Source organism: Salvelinus fontinalis, chromosome 5 (genome assembly GCF_029448725.1).
Source record: "Salvelinus fontinalis isolate EN_2023a chromosome 5, ASM2944872v1, whole genome shotgun sequence".
NCBI classification, from domain to species: domain Eukaryota; kingdom Metazoa; phylum Chordata; class Actinopteri; order Salmoniformes; family Salmonidae; genus Salvelinus; species Salvelinus fontinalis.
The window spans coordinates 31,319,199-31,334,480 of NC_074669.1; the positions used below are offsets into that span (position 1 = coordinate 31,319,199).

General features: G+C 42.9%; 1 protein-coding gene across 1 annotated transcript in view; it reads right to left on the reverse strand.

Moving 5' to 3' along the window:
* The window catches only part of LOC129855468 (cadherin-2-like), an 89,115-nt gene extending 75,003 nt beyond the window's left edge, over positions 1–14,112 (reverse strand). The window contains exons 1-2 of the mRNA XM_055923172.1: positions 13,742–14,112; positions 5,905–6,043 (exon numbers count right to left, since the gene is read on the reverse strand). Of these exons, the coding sequence (XP_055779147.1) occupies positions 5,905–6,043; positions 13,742–13,789 (187 nt within the window). The 5' untranslated portion in view covers positions 13,790–14,112. The remainder of the gene's footprint in view (positions 1–5,904; positions 6,044–13,741) is intronic.
* Between the last annotated feature and the right edge of the window lie 1,170 nt (positions 14,113–15,282).

Below are 15,282 nucleotides of genomic sequence, written 5' to 3' on the forward strand. Positions count from 1 at the left end.
AGGAAGAGCAGAGAGAGAGAGGAAATAGAGAAAAGAGAGAAGGGAGATAGTGAGGTCAAGCATGAATCAAATCAGTGTCTTCTGCTTCCCAAGAGGCAGTGCAGTTGTGTGTGGAGTTTACACGTGTGTGTGTGTGTGTGTGAATGAATTGAGAGGATGCCACTGCACAACACACTGACTAGCTGACCGCAATACAATCCCTCTCGCTCAGTCTGTCACGCTTTCGCTCTCTCTCTCACACGCACACTCCTCCATTACCGGGAAGGATGAGAATGGTTTGAGTCAGCCTACCACCACTCCACACCCCTAGTCTCTGTCACCAGGGTGATCAGGTGAATCATTAACCAGAAATACACAAAACACAATGACAGTCATGGTCACATCAAGCATTCATCTCCACAATGACTCCAAAAACAGCCCCGAAACTCCCACATGCCTATTTCTAAAGAGTCTCGTGGTCAAATGATTCTGCTTCCCCATACAGAGACGGGTTCAGAGAAAGTCAGCATTGACCAGAGTCACCACTGGCTGATCACCAATGCCAAAACAAACACGCTGAACCTACAGGAGAGCCAATCCTCCAATTCAGGCCCCATAACCAATACAGACAGCTCAGTTAGCTGATGCTGAGGCCAGGCTGAGAATCATAGTCCAGCCTATGAGGCAGCAGTGATCATCATGGGTCAGCAAAACAGAGATTTAACCTATTCACCAGCCAGGAACGCCAAATCACCACTAGAAGCAGCAACCAGAGAGAATCACAGGAAGACGTGGATACAAAGACCGTAGGATGTGGCCCATACATGGAACATCTATGAACTTTCCTCATCCCTCACTTTCTATCCTTTCACACGTATCTCTCTATATCTTAACCCTCTCTTTCTCCCTTACCTAACCTCTACTACAGCCTAGCTCCTCTCTACACCGCTAACACCTTTTTAACCATCTATCGCGCCCTCCATCCCTCTCCTTCTGATTTGAATTATTGCTTCTCTCCATCCCGTCATTAATAATTGACTCTCTTCCTCCTGCTCCAATGAAATAATTAACTAAGCCTCCAGCCGTCTGTACCCGGGGGCAGTCTGTCTGTGACCCTCTATGTGTCTGTCTGTGTGTGTGTGTGTGTGTGTGTGTGTCTGTCACTGTCTGTTCCTCTGTCTATGTTAGTATCTCTCTGTCCCTCTCTGTCTGTCTGTATGAAGGCCTGCCTGTATGTGACTTTGTCTGTCCTGCTGTCTGTTTGTCTCTGTCTCACACTGTAAACACCAAGACATTAACTCAAATACTACATTTTTTTAAGTTATGATAAATTCATGTTTCTTCCCAACATGCTCAGGTTGATCTTTTAGGGAATTGTTTTTAATAGCTGTGTTTTTTTCATGTACATTGAGTGATTGAGTGATTATTGCTACACAAAGATTAATAACATGCATTTTTCTAAACTAACCCAATCATTTAGTTTGAGTTTTTGAACCCATTACTAAAATGGTTGTTTCAGTTTAAATGTCTTAGGTAGTCTCCTTGCAGTCTGTCTAGCTCTTGCAATCACTATGAATGCAGGTTGCAGTTAAATAAACATTCCAACTGTTGGCTATCTTAACTCTGGCTGGAATCCAATAGCAATTACACTTCACACATCAAGCCAACATAATGTGACTTGCAGGTAGGGTTGCATTTCCAAAGTACATTTCCCAAGTTTCCTAAAAACCGCAGTTGGAAGATCCAACCAGGATTTTTATGAAAATCTTGGAGTTTTGTCAAAGTTACTGGAAATTTGCAGTCTACTTGCAGGCCTGATGTGGCATGTAAACCATGAGTTTCAAACCTCAAAATAAGGCCATATTAAATAAGTATTGTCGTAAAGACTATACCCACAATGATAACATTTACCTAGGAACTCACTTGGTGAAGGCCACAGGAATGAAAATAAACTAATATAGTGTATGTAACACACACATGCACTAACACCCACACTCAGTCAGACGCATGGTCAAACACTACTGCCATGTTATCCTGTCTCTCAGTCTGTTGCACTGAGTGTTGTCCTGTTCTGGTACACTGGGTGCATACAGAACCACACACACCACCCTGTGACTTAACTGTTGAAAGCCTTTTCCCAACTGAAACAGATACAGGATGCCTCCACCCCCTCTTCTCTATGTAAACTCCCTGTGATTGGTTGACACAGTTTCTCCAACACTAAGCCAAGTGTTGGGCTGCGTCACTTATGATACCCTTTTGACCAGACCCCTCTTTTTGAGTTAATATTCACACATAATATCAAAGGGATTCCATGACTTCCTGGATGAGAACATAACGAGGCAGGAAACAGGAAGAATTTATCTCCAGGCTGTGCCATCTGTCTCATGGTTATGTCCCAAATGGCACCCGATTCCTTGCATAGTGCACTACTTTTGACCAGAGCCCTATGGGCCCCATGTACAGAGTAGGGTGCCATTTGGGATACAGACAAGCCCTCTGAGACAAAGAGAACCATGGTCGTACTGGATTGATTCTGTTAACAATGTTGGTTCCAACCAAAACACAAATTTGGACGTTGGCCTTTCAAACTAAAACCAAACCAATAAGGTGTCCTCCTGGTGTGTGTGTGTGTGTGTGTGTATACAACCTAATGGCTAATCTCCGGATACAAAGAACCGACGAAATGATTCAGACAATCAAATGTTATTTAGCACAGGTGACGTTGTAAAACACACACACACGTCTCGCTCGCTCCCTCCCTCCCTCCCTCCCCGTGTTTTACCATGGCACCCTGTCAGAACACTAGCTTAAAAAGTCGGATCACAAGTCAGTTTCACAGGAGCCAATGAAAAGTAAATAAAATAAATAGCCAGACTAGAGACTACAACAGGAGAGGTAGCACAATAAACTCTGAATTAACCACCCTGAACACACAGAGACTCAATGCCTCTGTATGCCTCTGGCACTAGTATCAACAACACACACAATAGTGAGACCCCGGGTGGGTCATCCTGTCTGTACACACACAAAGGTCATTGATCAGAGGATGGATACAGGCTGACAAGATTAATATAATTTATCAGTGTTTCATTTGTATGTGGAGTGTGCGGGTGGGAATGAGTGTGTGGGGAAACACCCACTGTGTGTGTGACGAGGCAGATGGTTTCAGCCCCTTCCACCCCACTGCCCCCAACCCTCACGTTCTCCCCTAATACTCACCTAATCCTCCACCTCCCTCAGTGATCGTAATGAAAAACTCCTCCATATTGTTGCATTGTGCAGAGTGTATACTCCACCCACTGACTGCAACACTTACCAACGGGCCATTAAAAACTGCAATATCTTATGTTACCAACGGGCCATTAAAAACTGTAATATCTTATGTTACCAACGGGCCATTAAAAACTGTAATATCTTATGTTTCACAGAGTCGTGGCTGAACGACGACATGGATAATATACAGTTGGCTGTTCCAGTAAAAAAATGTACGTGCATCGGCAAGACAGAACATCTGCCTCCGGTAAGACAAGGGGTGGCGGTCTGTGTCTTTTTGTCAATAACAGCTGGAGCATGAAATCTAATATTAGGAAGTCTCGAGGTTTTGCGCGGCAAGAAAGTTGTAATTTAGATTTTTTGTAGCTGTCTATTTACCACCACAAAACGATGCTGGCACTAAGCAAACAAGAAAATGCAAATCCAGAGGCGGCGCTCGTAGTGGCCAGTGACTTTAATGCAGGGAAAATGAAATCTGGTTTACCTCATTTCTACCAGCATGTTACTTGTGCAACCAGAGAGAAAAAAACTCGAGACCACCTTTACTCCAAACACAGTACAAAGCTCTCCCTCGCCCTCAATTTGGCAAATCTGACCAAAATTATATCCTTACAAGCAAAAACAAAAGCAGGAAGTACCAGTGACTCGCTCAATACGGAAGTGGTCAGATGATGCAGATCCTAAGAATCCCAGCCGCGAGCTGCACAGTGACACGAGCCTACCAGACAGACTAAATTACTTATATGCGCGCTTCCAGGCAAGCAACACTGAAGCATGGATGAGAGCACCAGATGTTCGGGATGATAGTGTGATCATGCACTCCGTAGCCGATGTGAGTAAGACCATCAAACAGGTCAACATTCACAAGGGCCCAGGCAAATTTCCAGGACGTGTACTCTGAGCATATACTGACCAACTGGGAAGAGTCTTAACTGACATTTTCAACCTCTCCCTGAGAGAGTCTGTAATAGCTACATGTTTCAAGCAGACCACCATAGCCCCTGTGCCCAACGACACCAAGGTAACCTGCCTAAATACCTACTGACCCGTAGCACTCACGTCTGTAGCCATGAAGTGCTTTGAAAGGCTGGTCATGACTCACATCAACACCATCATCCCAGAAACCCTAGACTCACTCTAATTTGCATACTGCACCAACAGATCCACATATGATGCAATCTCTATTGCTCTCCACACTGGCCTTTCTGACCTGGACAAAAGGAACACCTACATGAGAATGCTTTTCATTGACTACAGCTCATTGTTCATCCCCACAGTGCCCTCAAAGCTCATCACTAAGCTAAAGACCCAAGAACTAAACACCTCCCTGTGCAACTATATCCTGGACTTCCTGACGAGATGCCCCCAGGTGGTAAGGGTAGGCAACAAAACATCTGCCACTGATCCGCAACACGGGGGCCCCTCAGGAGTCCCTACCTTTACTTCCTAATCATCCATGACTGCGTGGCAAAGCACGACTCCAACACCATCATTAAGTTTGCCGACGACACAACGGTGGTAGGCCTGGTCACAGACAACGATGAGACAACCTATAGGGAGGAGGTCAGAGACTTTGTGGACTACAGGAAAAGGAGTGCCGAGCACACCCCCATTCTCATCGACAGGACTTTAGTGGAGCAGGTTGGGAACTTCAAGTTCCTCGGTGTCCACATCACCAACAAACTAAAATGGTCCAAACACACCAAGACTGTCGTGAAGAGGGCACGACAACGCCTATTCCCCCTCAGGAGACTGAAAAGATTTGGCATGGGTCCTCAGATCATCAAAAACTTCTACAGATGCACCATCGGGAGCATCCTGACTGGCTGCATCACCGCCTGGTATGGCAAATGCTCGGCCTCCGACCGCAAGGAGCTACAGAGGGTAGTACGTACGGCCCAGTACTTCACTGGGGCCAAGCTTCCTGCCTTCCAGGACCTCTATACCAGGTGGTGTCACTGGAAGGCCCTAAACATTGCCAAAGACTCCAGCCACCCTAGTCATAGACTATTCTCTCAACTACCGCACGGCAAGCAGTACCAAAACGCCAAGTTTAGATCCAAAAGGCTTCTTAACAGCTTCTACCCCTAAGCCATAAGACTGCTGAACAGCTAATCAAATGGCTACCCGTGCTATTTACAATACCCCCCCCCCCCCTTTTTCGCAGCTGCTACTCACTGTTTATTATCTATGCATAGTCACTTTATCCCTACCTACATGCACATTTTACCTCAATTACCTCAACTAACCTGTACCCCCGCATATTGACTCGGTACCCTGACTCGGAATTGTTATTTTATTGTTGCTCTTTTATTTGTTTTACTTTAGTTTATTTAATAAATATTTTCTTAAGTCTTAAGTTTCTTAAGTAAGCATTTCATGGTAAAGTCTACACTTGTTGTATTCAGCGCATGTGACAAATACGGTTTGATTTGATTACCCAACCCTCAGTCCTGGCCCGCAGCTAAAAACATTACGACTCAAATATCACCCAAACATAATATGAAGCTACTCCCAAAACATATTATGTTAGGTTACTCCCCAAAAATATTCCCACCCAGAGTTTTAGGTTGTTTGTAAAATCGCCAGCCCTTGTGGTGAAGTAAGGCGTTTGTGTGTGTGTGTGTGTGTGTGTCTGTGTGTGTGTACCGGTGAGGAGTGCTTGTCCCTCTCTTAGCTCCTCGTCCACGGCAACACTGTACTCCTCCTGGGAGAAGCCTCGTGTGCACGGCAACGACCCCTGCCTCCATGGCGATGACCCCACGGTCCCTCCACCCTGCACAGCAGTCTGGAGAACAGAGAGAAAGAACAGAAGGGTGTGGAAAAAATATCAACATAGTCCTGGATAGATTACACATACTTAAATATGTATGCACTCACTGCACCGTAAAATGCTTTGAAAAAAGTGTCTACAGAGTAGCTTATATTAAAAGTGTTCATAACGATGTTCATAACCACTAATAACTATCATAACAGGCAAGAGAAGTGACATAATAACCACCATCAAATGCAAAATATTATAAAATATAGGATGCATAAAAGAGACATACTATTCGAATGTATAATGTATAACATAACAACATATAGGTCTATAACTGTGTCAAATAACAACAACATTAGGAGGGGCCTAGCCCAGCGGCACAGACAGACAACTAATATCTAGCGTGTAGGCTACCTCTCTATTCCCTCCGCCCTACCCCCCCCCCCCCCCTCACAGAACGGCACAATGACATATGTTGTTGTTAAGAGTCCACTCAGGCTGGTGATTGGAGTAATGAGTGTAAGGGTAAGCAGGTAGCATGATTAGACTGAGAAAGACCTCCTGTCGGCGTCCCAAATGGCACCCTATTAGTGCACTACCAATGGGCTCTGGTCAAAAGTGGTGCACTACATAGGGAATAGGGTGCCATTTGGGATGCAGTTCCTATACAGCACTTCAGAAACGCACCCTCCCTCTTCTCCACCATCATGGTGATCACAGATCCGATTTGGCTATACAACTGAAAGATGTGTCTTGGAACCCCTTGCTTGCTTTCACCTACCAGATTGTTTTCAGATCAGTGATTCATTCAGGGAAGATATGGAGGAATAGGTTATTTCAGAAGTATTGAAACATCGGTGTGAAGGCAGAGCACTATCCTGGGGAAACGGAGCCGAGAACAAACCAGACCAGCTCACATCATAGATGTGTGTGTCAAAAAGCTGTAACCCTTGACCTTTCCATGACGTGACCTAACTCATTCATCTCATGCCTATTCTATTCAACTCTAATCAAAACCTCTAAATCTGCCAACTCTCTGCAAATCACTCTCATCTGTATCTCTGTTGCTTATCTTAGCCTAATTTCTAAAATAAAACATCTCCAAACATGTTTCAAACACTCTGATATTCTTCTAAATGAATACATTAATGCAATTAAGATGCAAAACCAAATGGGTTGGGTAGTAGGGCTGACCCCATTTAGTTGACAGGTCGATTGTTTGGTCGATAGGCTGTTGGTCGACAGATTTCTTTAGGATGTTAAAGGTTCTAGATAGAACCCTTTGCCTCACAAAGAACCCTTGTCTTCCAAAAAGGGTTCTTCTGATCAAAACAGTTCTTGGTAGAACCCTATCCCTCTGCAAAGAACCCCGTTGGAACCCTTTTTTCTAAGAGTGTATAAAGAACAATTTCAAAATAAAAATCATGTTTTTAATAAAATCTGATGATATTTGGATGAAACCAGATCAAAGTATGATGACCAAAGTACGAAAAATGACTGTTGCTTATACATTTATTTACTTCATATGTATACAGGGTGGGTCACCATTGAGAACAGGGTCTCATTTGCAAGGGAGCCCTGTGAACATGAACGTACAATAAATAATATCAATATAATCAATACAACAGGAGTATTCAAAACAAACACAACTCTCACATATCACCTTCCTTAAACTCGATCTAAACTGTCCAAGGGAGGCCAGCGAGTCTAATTTCAAGGTTGCCTGAAGACTATTCCATGAGCTGGGGGCATAAAAACTAAAAGCATTTGTCCCCGTCGGACCTCCAGAACCCGCCAGTGTAGAGAGTGGGTATTACAAGTGCTGGATCTCCAGTTAATATCTGAGCTGAGGTAGTGGGGGAAGTCTCTGAAGAACCATTTTATATACAAAAAGTAACCATTTTGAGCCATTCTGGGAGGCAAAGACTCCCAGCCAACAGAACTATACAAAATGCAGGGATGTCAACAAAAATGGTCCCCAGTGAAAAAACGCAGTGCTGAATAATAGACGGAATCTAAAGGTTTTAAAGCAGAGGCTGCCGCATGCATGGCGATTATATCCCCATAGTCAAGTACTGGGAGAAGCGTTGCTTGAACAATCCAAAGTGAGGCAGGATGTATTTCTATAAAAGAAACTCATCTTAAATCTCAACTTTTTTTCAGTATAGCACATGATCTAAGAAAATATTTCTATGGTCTAAACAATATAGCACATGATCTAAGACAAGTGTAGCTGCTGAAACAGTGCTATGTCCAGGTTTAAATACGGATTGGTGCTCATTAAGAATAGAATGAGAAGTTCTCAGCTGAGAGTTAGCCAGGGACGCTAAAACGTTAGCGTGGCAAAATAGCTTGGAAATTGGAAAGTAGTTATCCAATTCAAATTCAGAAGGATCTCTGCCTTTGTGTACGGGGAGGACTTCCAGAGCTTAGGGATAACCCCAGAAACAATTGTCAAGTTAAAAACATAGATGAATGATTCTGCAATAAGTGGGTCAGAAAGCTATAGCAAAAGGGATCAAGTGAGTCAGCCCCAGCTGATTTTTTTTATTTTATTTTATTTTTTACATACATTTTCAATAAGGCACTAAGTATATCATAGACATCCAATGGTTGAAATGAAAATGAGGAATGTGTATCTGGGAAAGTATCGTTCTCTGCGACTTGGCGCGAAGTGCATAAAGCACTCCCTCTGCTAGAATCAGAGTTTTTAGAAGCAATTTTATCAAATAGGTGGCCCTCGAATTAAATCAAAATGTTATTGGTCACATACACATGTTTAGCAGATGTTATTATGGGTGTAGCAAAATGCTTGTGTTTCTAGCTCCAACAGTACAATAATATCTAACAAGTAATATCTAACAATTTTACAACGATACACACAATACACACAAATCTAATGTAGAGGAATGGAATTAAGAATATATAAATATTTGTACAAGCAACGTCAGAGCGGCATAGGCTAAAATACAGTAGAATAGAATACAGTATATACATATGAGATGAGTAATGCAAAATATGTAAACATTATTTAAGTGACTAGTGTTCCATTATTAAAGTGGCCAGTGATTTCAAGTCTATTTCTATAGGGCAGCAGCCTCTAAGGTGCTAGTGATGGCTATTTAACATACTGATGGCATTGAGATTGAAAAAACGCTTCTGTCTCTCGGTCCCAGATTTGATGCACTTGTACTGACCTCGCCTTCTGGATGATAGCAGGGAGAACAGGCAGTGGCTCGGGTGGTTGTTGTCCATGATGATCTTTTTTTCCTTCCTGTGACATTGGGTGCTGTAGGTGTTTTCCCCCGGTGAAGCGTTGGGCAGAACGCAACACCCTCTGGAGAGCCCTGTTGTGCGCGGTGCAGTTGCCGTACCAGGCGGTGATACAGCCCGACAGGATAATCTCAATTGTGCATCTGTATTAGTTTGTGAGGGTTTTAGGTGTCAAGACAAATTTCTTCAGCCTCCTGAGGTTGAAGAGGCACTGTTGCGCCTTCTTCACCACACGATCTGTGTGGGTGGACCATTTAAGTTCGTCAGTGATGTGTACGCTGAGGAACTTGAAGCTTTCCACCTTCTCTACTGCAGTCCCATCGATGTGGATAGAGGGGTGCTCCCTCTGCTGTTTCTGGTTGTATTTAATAACACCACAAAAAATGTTGGGATAATAATGGAATAAATAACACAGGAAATAAATACTGCAAAGTTGCTTAGGAGCTAAAAGCACAGCTGCCCTATCTGTCCGCGCCAGACTTCTTCGGGAAGGGGTCCCTGGAAAGCATTGGCTATTAAGTCAAGGAGTGTTGACATGGTGGTGATACTCTCAACACATGGGAATGGCGTCCAGCCTGTGGTGTAGAGAAGGAGAAGGTAGGCGGGGGTACTTTCCCAAGTAGATTAGGCATGTTTTGAATCTGTTTGCTAATAGTAGCCACTTCTTCCGTATAGTCCTCTGCGAGTAAACAATTGTTGCATCGGGAATTCTGGTCGGTCCACATTGTCCCAGAAGAGAGCATAGTATAAATACAGCTCCTGCATACCCTGAATGGGGAAGCCTCCGTGGGAAGAGACATAGGAAATAAATCCGTGGCGCGGAGATAGCCATTTCATGCAAAGCGATAATCTATAATAATAAAAAGAGACAATAGCTGATGTATTTTTCTGGACCTATACAGACCGTTGGTAAATACAGCCAATACAACAACAACAAATATTAGACGGAATAGACTGTAGCCTGTTAAGCATAACATTCTGTGAAAAACAATTCACTGTCAAACATGTATGTGCACTCGCTCTCCTTCCAGTCAAAAGGTGTGTGTGATGAGTGTAAAAGTGTGCTTGACCTAAAGTTTGATCATGAACTTACTGGTCCCCTCCCCGTGTCAAACACTTGGATCCAGGAGGCGGGATTATTAAGGGGATAGGGTGACGTCACCATAACTCTCTCGTTTTAAAAACACCAATGGTAGCGTGACATTCTTTTACTTAATTTAAATAAGTACCGCCTTCTAACTAACATTGGAAAAGGCATGTACGCATAGGGGCGTGGTTTAAGTAGATGGATAGCTACTCTACTGGTGCCATAATTTGACTGTAAGGTGTCAGCAAGTATAATTCCAAGTTTACAATATTAATCTATGGCAAAGACACATATATGTTTCTCCTTTCATGCGTGTCTGGTGTTAGCTAGTTACTGGCTAGCTAGGTCTTCAGCCAGCATGGAACAGAAGTGTGAGGTGGGGATTCAAAATGCTGACGCAGTTGTCATGTCAACACATCCGTCAGTGCCACATCACAAAAGACACACCAAATGGGAGATCTAAATAAATGTGTATCACAACATTTTCTTGAGATAATTCTACTGCAACACTGCGTCCGAGTTTCTTGACATAGACCTTACAAAGAGCAGTCAGTCAAAGTGAATAAATAAGCTTCCCGCCCACTCAGCCTGTCTTTTAAAATGTCTTGGTAGTTAGCCATGAGAAGAAAGTCATTTTCTTACATTTTGAGCATTTCTATCCCCCAAAAATATTATGGCTGATATTTTAGTCACTCAAAAGGCTACTTTACATGGGAATCAGATTGACAGTTCAGGACCTTTAAAATTCCAGGAGTGTTATGATTGTGTTAATTGACAAGTTGAATCAGGTGTGATAGGACTGGAACCACAGGATGTTGCTGAGAAGAGAATTGACCACTGACTTTGTCAATTGACACAAGGCCATAGGTGAGTCTTTCACAAAACAATGCTACCGGCCATAGTCATCTATAACATGTTGTACTGGCATAACACAACAGATCAGATAAACCGGAATGGCACGCTCACTCACCATTGCACAAAAAGAGCTGTACGCTACGCCCCCCAAAAAATCTAAATGAGCCGTCACTTTTTGTGAACTGCAAAGAGTTCTTTGAGTAATTATGGTTCCACATAGAACCATCACCATTCCCAAAGAACTCTTGATCAACCCTCTTTTCTTAGTGTCTAGGTTAGGGCTGAATCAAATTAGGCTATAGTGTAGCAGCCAACAGACTATAAAACAAGACACCCATGTGTGCCTGTGTATTGTTGCATTAACATATATAAAGACCATTCCTCTAAGCCAATTTGTGGAGCGGGAAACAGCCGATTGTCCAGCGGATACTTCAATGTCTAGAAATGGTTACAGTTGTGACACTGTTACCTACATCCATATCTCTAAATACACATCCGATTTAGTGCACGGGCGCAACTTCAGCCTTGTGACCTGTCTGCAGTACACAATTATAACTGTATCGTCTCAAATAGCCATAACGGCATCGCATAGGCTAGAAACGTCTACATTTCTACACCCGTCCCATAACCCTGCATAGCCTAGGTTACAGATCAAGCCTACAGTTAACGACCACTATGAATCATGGGTGAATACAGAGCAGAGCATAAACTAAACGGTCCCTAAGAGGCTATTTGGAATATTTCCAATAACGACAACAATTCCCTTAATCGAGTAAGCTATTGCCCGTCAAATGTGCAGCTTGATTAGGCAAATCAATAGGAAATTCAGTAAAGAAATAACATAGGAGAGCTGCAGTTTAAACAAAGTGCAGGCTACTGTAGCGGCTATGACTGCAAAATTGTGTGCTAGACCGAAATTCAGATATTCATGTTGAAAAACCAATTCATTTTAACAAAATGGAATGCACAATTAGCCTACATTTGAGCAAGATCCTAACGCACACACCCTTAGAAAAAAGGGTTGGAAAAGCGTTCTTTGCGGAGGGATAGGGTTCTACCTAGAACCTTTAACATCCTAAGAACCCGTTTTGGAAGAAGGGGTTCTTTGATGATTCTTTGATAGGCAAGAAGGATTCTACATGGAACCATATATAATATTTCACAGCATGCTCTATTGCAGGGAGATTTTCAGAATTGTTCAGTTTACTGTAATATCTGTGTTTTTTTATGTACATTGATTGGTTAATACATTTTATGCTACACAAAGATAAATAACATAGTTTTCTAAACAATCTGTTGGACTTATTGCACCCATTACTGAAATGGTTGTTACAGTTCACATGATTGAGGTAGTCTCAGTATTGTACCTTCCCTACCCCGGCAGTCATTCTGAATGCAGGTTGTGGATGATTAACAATTCCACTTGTTGGATACCTTAACTCTGGCTGGGTTCAAGGTAGATCCCATCATAGACGCTTCTAGGAAGAACCTTTAGATGATAAAAATGGTTCTTGATAGAACCCTACATAGAGGGTTCGAGGCAGAACCATATACAGGGGGTTCTTTGAAGATCCCTTAAAAGAGGGTTCTACCCAACACCAAAAAAGGGACAACCCGAAAAACCATGTTCAGTTCTACTTAGCACCTTTTATTCTAAGAGTGTAGTTTAAAATCAATATAAACCAACAACCTAATATGTAGGCAATGTAGAAGGAAATAAATGCAGTCATATCCTGCAGACTTACGCCAAGTTGGTTGTCACAGCGTTAATTACTCCCAATCTAAATGGCACTGTGTAATATTTGTAAGGTTCCACCTGGTCAATTCATGTCAACATGAAAAAAACATTGAGGTGAGGAGAATGTGTTTTTCATAGGTGAAAGTAAAAATGAAATTATTGGTATTTTACTTGTTAATGTTTGAATTAAGGGAGTATCCTTGAATTATTATGTACACACAAATTTCCCCCAAAAAATGTAATGTTATTCTCACGAAGTAAATGCTTAATTTTGTTAGGAATATCGTTCCATCAAACAAAGGCTCGGCTATTTCTAAGACTGTAACATGAAATTAAGCAATATTGCATACAAAAGGAATAAGCTACTAGCAAATATTATGACAACCAACCCCATACTGTGTGTCATCCAACCCCGCGATGGGGCTGTTGGTGTGTGACATCCAACCCTGCAATAGGGCTGGTAACTGGTTGTCACAAGTGGACTGAGTGTTTGGTGGCTTATAACTCTTCGTTGTATAAAAAGGGTCCCCATTTCAACCCAAGACCTTGGTCTTTCTCTTAATATTGAAAATGATATTGTAAAGAATACTGGTGCTGAGAAATACAAATGAGAGTAATACTTGTGACAAACAACCCCGGTCTCCCCTAGTGAGTTGACCATCATCATAGAACAAAAACCAAGCCGTCACTCCGACCCCTGTCCCATAGCCAACCAACCGAACCAATCAACCCCACCACTACACCAAACCGAAGCAACGGTTTCGTAGCCTACCTGCACAGCTGCCAGTAGCATCAGCAGCGCGACAAAGGTTCGAAACATGATTAAAATCCCTCCTTCGAATGTGTTGGGAAAAGCCCCAATCTCTCTTCGCGTTTCAATGCGAGATTGTTCACTAGTAAACGAGCAGCGGCGGCTTGTAGCAGCCTCGTCTCTCTCCTCGCGGTCCCAGTTCTATGCTGTGCTGCTGAGCGGAGTGCACTCTGTCTGGTACTGAGGTTGAATGACTTAACTGGCTACAAGTCGGACCGACCAACAACACGGGCCTCAGTGTCTCTACCTACCGGATAACATCAGATATGGCAGGAATCACACAAAGATTATTTTCTCTCCCTCTTCGCCCTCTCCTCTCCTCTTCTCTCCCGGCGGAGAATGACAGACCACGCCCCTCCTGTACAACCAAATTAGTCCTACTCTACACAACTCTCGGAGGGGAAACGTGGTTGGAGGAGGGTGTTGGGTATAGGTATTGTCTTTTGATGTGAAATAATGACGGCCTATGATTGAGCAGTAAAAAATGAGGCCAATGACTGACCATGTGAAGTGGCGCTCTTGGTGATGGTTTCATCAAGCTCTCACAGTGGTAAAAATATGGCAGTGGGTTATCTGCCATGTCAGAATTAGACGTTCATCCATGTTTCTAAAACGTCCAATTTTAAAGTTGTTCCACAACATCACATTTAGAAGTGTTTAATGTTAGGTTTAGGCATTAACTCCGAAATCTTAACGTTAGGCATGAACTCTTAATGGTTAAAGTAAGGGTTAAAGTAAAGGGTTAGTCTAGCAATACTGAAACCTACAGCGCTCGCTGGTGCCCCTAATGGCCGGTTTCCACATCATCTCCCGATGTCCTCAGACATGGATGGACATCTAATACTGACTTGTATCACGGGTGACCTGGCTCTTCAGTGAGGAGGCAAGACAAGATGTTTGCAACGGACATGCAAAGTGAGGGATTTTATTAGTTAGAAGGAAAGGCGCCTAACCCAACTAACCAAACAGTAAATCAACTCTGATAATGCCATAGAGAACTTTCTTTGTATCTGTCTCACTATGGCATTTTATCTGAGCGCACAGGCAGCACCATTGAGGCCATTTGCATTTTTAACTAGGCAAGTCAGTTAAGAACAAATTCTTATTTACAATGACAGTCTACCGAGGAACAGTGGGTTAACTGCCTTGTTCAGGGGTAGAACGACATATTTTTACCTTGTCAGCTCAGGGATTCGATCCAGCAACCTTTCGGTTACTGGCTCAACACTAACCACTAGGCTACCTGTCACCCCCCCTTTTAGGCCTTTTTCGGTCACACTTTATTTGGATAGTCCGGATTTTCCATCTGTAGATGCTCATACTATTAACAAACTATCTGTTGATAAGCAACTGCTTGCTAAGGTTATGGTTAGGTTTAGAATAAGGGTTAGGGTAAGGGTTAAGGCTAGACTTAGGATAAGGGTTAAGATTAGGTTTAGAGTTAAGGATCGTAGATAGTTAATTGACATGTTACTGGTAGAGCATCTACTGATGGACAATCC